The sequence below is a fragment of the Xyrauchen texanus genome, chromosome 19 (genome assembly GCF_025860055.1).
Source record: "Xyrauchen texanus isolate HMW12.3.18 chromosome 19, RBS_HiC_50CHRs, whole genome shotgun sequence".
Lineage (NCBI taxonomy): Eukaryota > Metazoa > Chordata > Actinopteri > Cypriniformes > Catostomidae > Xyrauchen > Xyrauchen texanus.
This window is the reverse complement of record NC_068294.1, coordinates 7431293-7439826: the sequence shown is the minus strand read 5'-3', so window position 1 is coordinate 7439826 and position 8534 is coordinate 7431293. Positions and strand designations below refer to the sequence as shown.

General features: G+C 32.5%; 1 protein-coding gene across 1 annotated transcript in view; it reads left to right on the top strand.

Moving 5' to 3' along the window:
- The window catches only part of psd2 (pleckstrin and Sec7 domain containing 2), a 36108-nt gene extending 27997 nt beyond the window's left edge, over positions 1-8111 (top strand). Inside the window, exons 12-13 of the mRNA XM_052149260.1 lie at positions 122-265; positions 4745-8111. Coding sequence (XP_052005220.1) covers positions 122-265; positions 4745-4951 — 351 coding nt within the window. The 3' untranslated portion in view covers positions 4952-8111. The remainder of the gene's footprint in view (positions 1-121; positions 266-4744) is intronic.
- The last annotated feature ends 423 nt before the right edge of the window (positions 8112-8534 follow it).

Below are 8534 nucleotides of genomic sequence, written 5' to 3'. Positions count from 1 at the left end.
TGTTAAAGTAATGTGACTTTTATTCCATTTTTAACACAACCACATACAGCTCGGCTAATTTTTTATTTGACCCAATATGATTGGTCTGCCTCTGATTGATTGGTCTCTGTGATTGGTGCAGGAGGAGCAACTGAAGTCCCATGAGAACAAACTGAAACAGATCTCTTTGGAATTGGAGGAACACAAGAGAAGCCCACCAGATCTGACGCCCAAGAATAAAGAATCAGAAGAATATCGAATCAAAGAGCACTATTTAACCTATGAGGTCAGACCCAATACAAACTCGTCTGTCAAAGAACCAGTTCCACACAGGCCGAAAAATTTAACGATTTGTAAAATGATTAAATATACCACAACTTAAAAGTTATATTGAAAACAATCATACTGCCGTATCAGTAGGTGGCGACCGTGAGGAGAAAAGTGGTGAAAATTAAGAGCAGAAGAAGCCAGCGGTATGCTAAGCTAATAGGCTAACTTGTTAGCTGGTGATCAAACTGGAAAATTCGAAAAAGAGAAAATGTTTAATGTCACCATTTATATCTTTGGTTTAATAATATGATATGTGACATATAATTTAAAAGGCATTCTTTGTTATATTTACATAGTTAAGACAACATGAATCATACAGCAATTGCACAGGATTTTAATAGTTCTTTTAGCCAATAGTCCTTATTCACAGCAGCGCCATCTTTGATTTTTGACGGGAATGACAATGAGGCTGTGAGGGATAGACGTACAGTCTGTTCAATGTGCTACAATGCAATATAAAGTGTTTTTAGATCGTTAATGTGATCTTGGAGCTTTTTACAGCTTTATTTTTCAAGCACGCTATTGAAGAGATTGTAAGTCTATCCCTTGTTGTCATTCCCTTTAAAAATCAAAGATGGCGCTACTGTGAATAAGGTCTATAGAATCTCTTTATGATCTAAGGGAGGCATTCATTCGAGTGGATGTAGTCAGAGGTGGGTAGTAACGTGCTACATTTACTCGAGTAACTTTAAAAAAAAAAAATGTATGAGTGTTTAATTGTGGGTACATTTTACTTTTACTTAAGTAAATTTCTAAGGAAAAAAATTACTTTTACTTTGTTACAATGGGCGACGTTCCTCTCATTACATTACTGGTTTTAATTCAATGAGTGTTATTAAATGCGTAATTTATTGAGTTTTTTTAATGGGACTTTTACTACAGCGGAACTTATAGCGGCGCTCCTTCACTCGAGTCGAGCTCATCACTCCTACAGCAATTGCTCAAAACTAACACTTTATTTTCACCACAAAATACCTTCATTGTAAGGTAAGTTTTGGCGATTTTGTGAGAACGTAAGCTCGTCTGTGTCATGGTGTCATTTTCAGGGTGATTCCGTATCTATGGTTTCTTAGGACCTCAGTTTAGAAGTATACATTTTTATATCAGTCATATCTGTGTCTGTATCCATGTAAACATCCGTGTTAAGTGTCAATGCCTTTTGTTCTGCCTATCACGTCACAGCATTTCTGCACGTGTGTCGCCAGCTAGGTAGCTTTGCAGTGTGAAACCTCACTCCCCTGGCCTCAAGAGGTGCGCTAGCGACTGATGCTAGAGACCTCGTTAGTGCAATCGCATCCCATGCCGGAGATGCTGGTTTGAATCCGCTCAGAGCGGGTTGAGTAGCATATGCACAGCATTTCTACTTTTGACAGATGTGGTGCATTTTTCTAATGGACAGCAGAGAACAAGCTTTGAACTGAAATAAGCCTAATATGCTTCCAAACACAGAGATAAGGTGCAGTTTACCCTTAATGTTCATGTTTTTTCACTGTAATATTTACTAGAAAGCTTTCCAAGCTTTTCTTCTAATTGACAGATTCGTTTTTAAAGTGATAGTTTAGCCATAAATTAATATTCTGTCATCATTTTCCCATCTTCATGCTGTTCCAATCTCAGGTGACTTTCTGTATTTTGTGGAACCCGAAAGATGTTAGACAGAATGTTATAGACCGACAGTTTCAGTCACCATTCACTTTCAAAATCTGGAGAAAAAACACACTGTGAAAGTAAATGGTGACTGAGGCTGACATTCTGTCTAATATCTGCTTGAATGTTGTGCATGGAACAAAGACATATTTAATCATTATTATTATGTAACATGTTAAATGTGTATTATGAAATGGAATATTGGGGAGTAAACGTATGTTATGTTATATGTGGAAGTACTGTAACTAGTATTCTTTCAATTGGATACCTTCTTACTCTTACTCAAGAAATTATTAGCATGAGTATTTTACTCCTACTTGAGTAAAGTTTTTCAAGTAATTGTACTTTTACTTGAGTAATGTTTTTTAATTAATTGTACTTTTACTTGAGTAATGTTTTTCAAGTAATTGTACTTTACTTGAGTAATGTTTTTCAAGTAATTGTACTTTTACTTGAGTAATGTTTTTCAAGTAATTGTACTTTTACTTGAGTAATGTTTTTCAAGTAATTGTACTTTTACTTGAGTAATGTTTTTCAAGTAATTGTACTTTACTTGAGTAATGTTTTTCAAGTAATTGTACTTTTACTTGAGTAATGTTTTTCAAGTAATTGTACTTTTACTTGAGTAATGTTTTTCAAGTAATTGTACTTTTACTTGAGTAATGTTTTTCAAGTAATTGTACTTTTACTTGAGTAATGTTTTTCAAGTAATTGTACTTTTACTTGAGTAATGTTTTTCAAGTAATTGTACTTTTACTTGAGTAATGTTTTTCAAGTAATTGTACTTTTACTTGAGTAATGTTTTTCAAGTAATTGTACTTTTACTTGAGTAATGTTTTTCAAGTAATTGTACTTTTACTTGAGTAATGTTTTTCAAGTAATTGTACTTTTACTTGAGTAATGTTTTCAATAATTGTACTTTTACTTGAGTAATGTTTTTCAAGTAATTGTACTTTTACTTGAGTAATGTTTTTCAAGTAATTGTACTTTTACTTGAGTAATGTTTTTCAAGTACTTTTACTTGAGTAATGTTTTTTAATTAATTGTACTTTTACTTGAGTAATGTTTTTCAAGTAATTGTACTTTTACTTGAGTAATGTTTTTTAATTAATTGTACTTTTACTTGAGTAATGTTTTTCAAGTAATTGTACTTTTACTTGGGTAATGTTTTTTAAGTAATTGTACTTTTACTTGAGTAATGTTTTTCAAGTAATTGTACTTTTACTTGGGTAATGTTTTTCAAGTAATTGTACTTTTACTTGGGTAATGTTTTTCAAGTAATTGTACTTTTACTTGAGTAATGTTTTTCAAGTAATTGTACTTTTGGGAAATGTTTTTCAAGTAATTGTACTTTTACTTGAGTAATGTTTTTTAATTAATTGTACTTTTACTTGAGTAATGTTTTTCAAGTAATTGTACTTTTACTTGAGTAATGTTTTTCAAGTAATTGTACTTTTACTTGAATAATGTTTTTCAAGTACTTTTACTTGAGTAATGTTTTTCAAGTAATCGTACTTTTACTTGAGTAATGTTTTTTAAGTAATTGTACTTTTACTTGAGTAATGTTTTTCAAGTAATTGTACTTTTACTTGAGTAATGTTTTTCAAGTAATTGTACTTTTACTTGAGTAATGTTATTTAATTAATTGTACTTTTACTTGAGTAATGTTTTTTAATTAATTGTACTTTTACTTGAGTAATGTTTTTCAGTAATTGTACTTTTACTTGAGTAATGCTTTTGGCTAGTCTACCCACCTCTTAATGTTGTGGGTGATCCTTGTCGTCATGCGTGACGTAGACAGATACACTTGATGTACAGAGATAATTTCACTTTTAAGGCGACATGGGGCAAAAACATCACTGTGAAATGTAAACCGCCTCCCAATGGTTACTATCCTGTCAACTGCAAATTTTGCATGTTTTCTTAACATACTTTGCTTAACTCCTGATGAACACATTTTAATATTATTTGAATTATCACTCTGTGTAACGGAAACATTTGTCGCTATGTGTTTGGAAAGGTTTTGTCCATCAAATGCATGTCATTTCATATTGACAATGTGATCCAATTGCATTAATACCTTAAAAAAAAAAATAGTTTCTTGAATTGCTTTTGTATTCGACTTCAAAAATATAAATGAAGCACTTTTGTTTTAGTGATAATTTTGAGGATGTTTTTGTAATGTTGATTCTTCACAATAACTGGTCTGATCTCTCTCCACACATGGATGCTGTTTGTTAGCAGTAAAGAATGAAATATATTTTCATTCCTCTTTGTATTTTTATGTTAAAATGGTACAATATTATCCTACTCAAATGCAAGTGACATCAAATAAAATGGTTATTTTGGAAGTAATCTAAAAGTAATTAGATTAAAAATGTAATCTGTGAGATTACGTAACTGTTTGCAATTTGTTTCATGTAATTTTGAATCATTTACCGATTACAATTCAGAAGTAATCTACCCAGCACTGTGTGTGTACTTTATATATATATATATATATATATATATATATATATATATATATATATATATATATATATATATATATATATAATAATGTAGTGATCCTAAGACAGGGAATGTTTTCTACAATTAAATGTCAGGGATTGTGAAAAACTGAGTTTAAATGTATTTGGCTAAGGTGTATGTAAACTTCTGACATCAACTGTTTATATATATATATATATTTTTTTTAATTATTATTATTTACCCTGGAACTACTTGGTACATAAAAGCAAGCAAGCCAAAACCAAGCATTTTAACTTTATTGTTCTTTGTCCTTCAGAAATGTCGTTACGAAACATACATCAGTCTCCTGCAGGCGAAGTTCCGAGCAGGAAGTGATGACCTGGACAAGATTGAAGCCAGTCTGTTCAATGTGGAGGGGAAGGAAGGCTACCTGCGTAAAACTAAATCCAGCCCGTCTATAAGCCAAGGTCACGGGGTCAACGGACGGGTTGGTCATAAACACGCTCCGGAGCACAATAGCTGAACGGCTTTGTTACATTGGCCTTTGAACTCACGTCTTAGACTGAAGTCAGACCCGGACTGCAGTGGGATTGGATAAATGAGACGCACTCATTTCTTGAACCGACTAAAATACAAACGTAGCATTACAATGTCCTTATTTTAATGTAAGGTCAATTTATTATGACCATTATATGTATTATTAGTATTATTACTACAACAATAAACATTGTTAATAATGCTATAAGCATTATGTGCCAAATACGAAAGGAAAGGAGACCAAGACTGTATTGGAAAAGAAACGGTGACACAACAATGCATATAATGTCAAGAGAAAGGGAAATTTCATGTTGCTAAGATGAGTTGCACTATGACATCAATCTGCTGCATGTTGATGAAACAAGGAGATCCGTTTTGATTACAGTAAGGAGCATGTTATGAAGGTATAGAGGACTTTATTATGACATCACAATCAACCTACTGCGATGTATTAGAACTTATTTTATTCATGACATCACTTAACGGCACAATGTGTTTGACACATTAACTTTCTTTGTGACATCACAATATGTGGCTGTGTGCAGTAATGGCTTCCTGATGGACAGGTCAGGTTTAGATGTAGCATTCGGTTTACTCATGAGGTGGCGCTCGTCTTATCAGCCTTATTAAGTAGCCAGTTTAAGGGCTTTGCCACACGCTGGGTGCATGTAAAGATCCATGTAGTATTAACTGACCCCTTGTAATTATTTATTATGTTATATTTATTAAATGTACAATTATCCATTTGGGAAATATAGTGGATTATGGGAATACATTTGTAAAGATGAATACATTGTAACCTTAAGTAGTTTACTAAGTTTAACCCTGTACCATTGTTTTATAATGCTCTGCTAAAAGCTGATGATCAATATTGTATCCAGGGATATGTTGAATGGAATTTTCCAGGTTCAATACAAGCTGAGCTCTATCTACAGGATTTGTGGTATATATGTTGATTACTACAGGAAATTATTTCGACTAGTTCGTCAGTTTAAAAGAATGCAAATATAGTGGTTATTACGGCAGGGCCATGAACATTGAGGCTTTAAAAAAAAATAAAAAATAATGTTTTCTAAATTATCCTTTTTTCTTATATGTAGTGGGACTACTATTATAAGCAGATGACCTTCTAGTTGTGCTGATATAATTCCTGTGTTTTATCCCTCAGAGACCCAAGCATGGAATATTTATTAAGTGTTTTTAGGAAGCCACTGGTATTAAAAATGATGAATATTTATGAATATTTTGAGGTGAATCTTGGTCAAATATTTCAAAATTGCAACGCTGGGCATTTAGGGTTGCAAAAATGTTGCCACAGTTTTTTTAGACAGTAAGGGGAAATTCTGAATTAACAATTCAATACTCAAAGTATGTGAAAAATATTTAATTTTAAGCAGTAAGGGCAAATTCACAAACATTTATGACATTTTACTATTTTAAACTAATGAGGCCTATTGATATTAATGATATATTTGCCAGTGTAATCAAAATAATACAAAATACCCATCATCTCTATGTAATGTAGCATATTTAATATACCATCAATACTATTGAAATTGCATTTCTGAAAATAGAAAAATGCTCTCAAATGTATGAAAGTTGATATTTATGGGAAATATAATAATTTTTAAATAGGTAAACATGTTGGGAAAAAAAAAGGTCAAAACCTTGCTTGGTAAATGGCTAAATTTGTTCCAAAAGTGGCTAACAGTATTTTACAGTGTCCTTGTTATGCATATTACATTTATTGGTATAGTAATAACAGTCAATTTTATTTTTTTAAGCAACTAAACCTATAGTAAGTACATGTTGTCAATTAGTAATAATCAGTAATTACTTGTGTAATTACACTGTGACAAGGAAAGTGTAACCCAAAAGTGTTAAAGCAACTGTGTCAGCGGGACATGACCTTTTTGTGTGAATTTAGATAGAGTTATTTTTCCCTAAATGACAATAAATGTAGTAAATAACTGTTAAATGTAGTTTGTAATCCATACAAAATTGAAGATTTTTGTAGTGTATTTTAATTTATTGTATTTTTTAACAGCAGATTTGGGTTTTGATTTTTTTTTAGAGGTGGAAATTCTTGTAAATATTCTGAAATGTGGCTGTAAGTTGGCAACACTAGTGATTGGCCAAATGCTAAGTTTGACTATTCTGATAACCTCTAATCTGTTAAAAATCCAAATATTCCAGTTCCATACAAATATGCTATGCTGGATCTCTGAGGGTTAAGAAAAGGTCATTCTCTTGTCTCTTTGTGTGCAGAATGAAAAAGTTACAGGGTTTACTGGCTTTACGTGGTCATGACAGGAGTTAAAAATATTACATATTAATAAGTCTTTTGACTATACTGTCAAAGCATTACCTTGCCCCTTTCTTCCATTTGAAATGCCTTGTTTTAAGCACAATCTTTGCTTTTAAAGAAAAAACACAGAGGGAATGTGTCAAAATCAATTTCTGTGGTAACCAACATTGTGCTATAAATGCTGTTGATAGCACTTTAACTCTATCAAACCTGTTGGAAGTGTTGAAAAATACAGTGTCTTAACTCGGGACAGGGTATAGCACTGAAAGAGACATTGTAAATTCACGTGTATTCGCTCAAAAGTTGTATGCAAATGTGCATCAGTGATGAAGATGAAAACATTTTAGACTCAAAGCAACCTCCTCATATTCTTCATTCAGTGGACCACAAAGCATCTCTCTATCATGTGTCTCTATGTGCCTGCAGAAATGACTAGGACAGAACATTGAGCAGCAGGACTGCATGCTACACACCATCATTTCCATCACTGTGTACTGAAACACAGATGGAAAGCATCTTTTAAAAAGGACTATCAGTATCACAAACCAATGCTGAAAATGTATTGCTTTAGAAGAACAAACTGGTACAAACTTTGTTTGAGCAAGTGCAAGTAGATTTTTATTGTCCTGTTTCCAAGCATGAAGACAGTAAAGAAAGTAAGGAAAGGAACTTTTGGCTCTTTTATGGGATGTGGAATGATATAAGAGCTGCAATTTTATACATTCTTAGTAATGCTTTCTTAAAGGGACCTCTCTATAGCCTAATTTTTGCTTTGGCTGTTGTGCTAACATAATTTTCCCATTTAGGGTAGAACTCAGATGCTGTTGAAATAAAAGATTGTGATGATTATTTTATGATCTCCGCCTCTGTGAATGTGTGAATCCAAATGTTTAATTTCGTTTCGAGTTTGCCCTCTGTTTTCATTTCAAGGGCACCTCTTTTGTTTTTGTTCATTATTTCCTCCCCACTTTTAGTGGATAGAGCTCCTTTGCGATTTTGACCCAAAATACTTCATGAATAATTTTTTTTGTAAATCAACAGTATAACAATGTATATAGGTTCCATTTTTATTTCATGTCAACTTCAAAATGTAAGTGAAAATATTACTTTTTGCTGCTCAGTTTGATGGCCAGTCTCACCAAAATGGCCAATGACCACTTCCTAATTTCTGAATTCTGAATATGCAGTCTCAGCCCTGTCCACACTAGGGTTGGGAGGGTAACTTTTTAAATGTATTCCACTACAGATTACAGAATACATG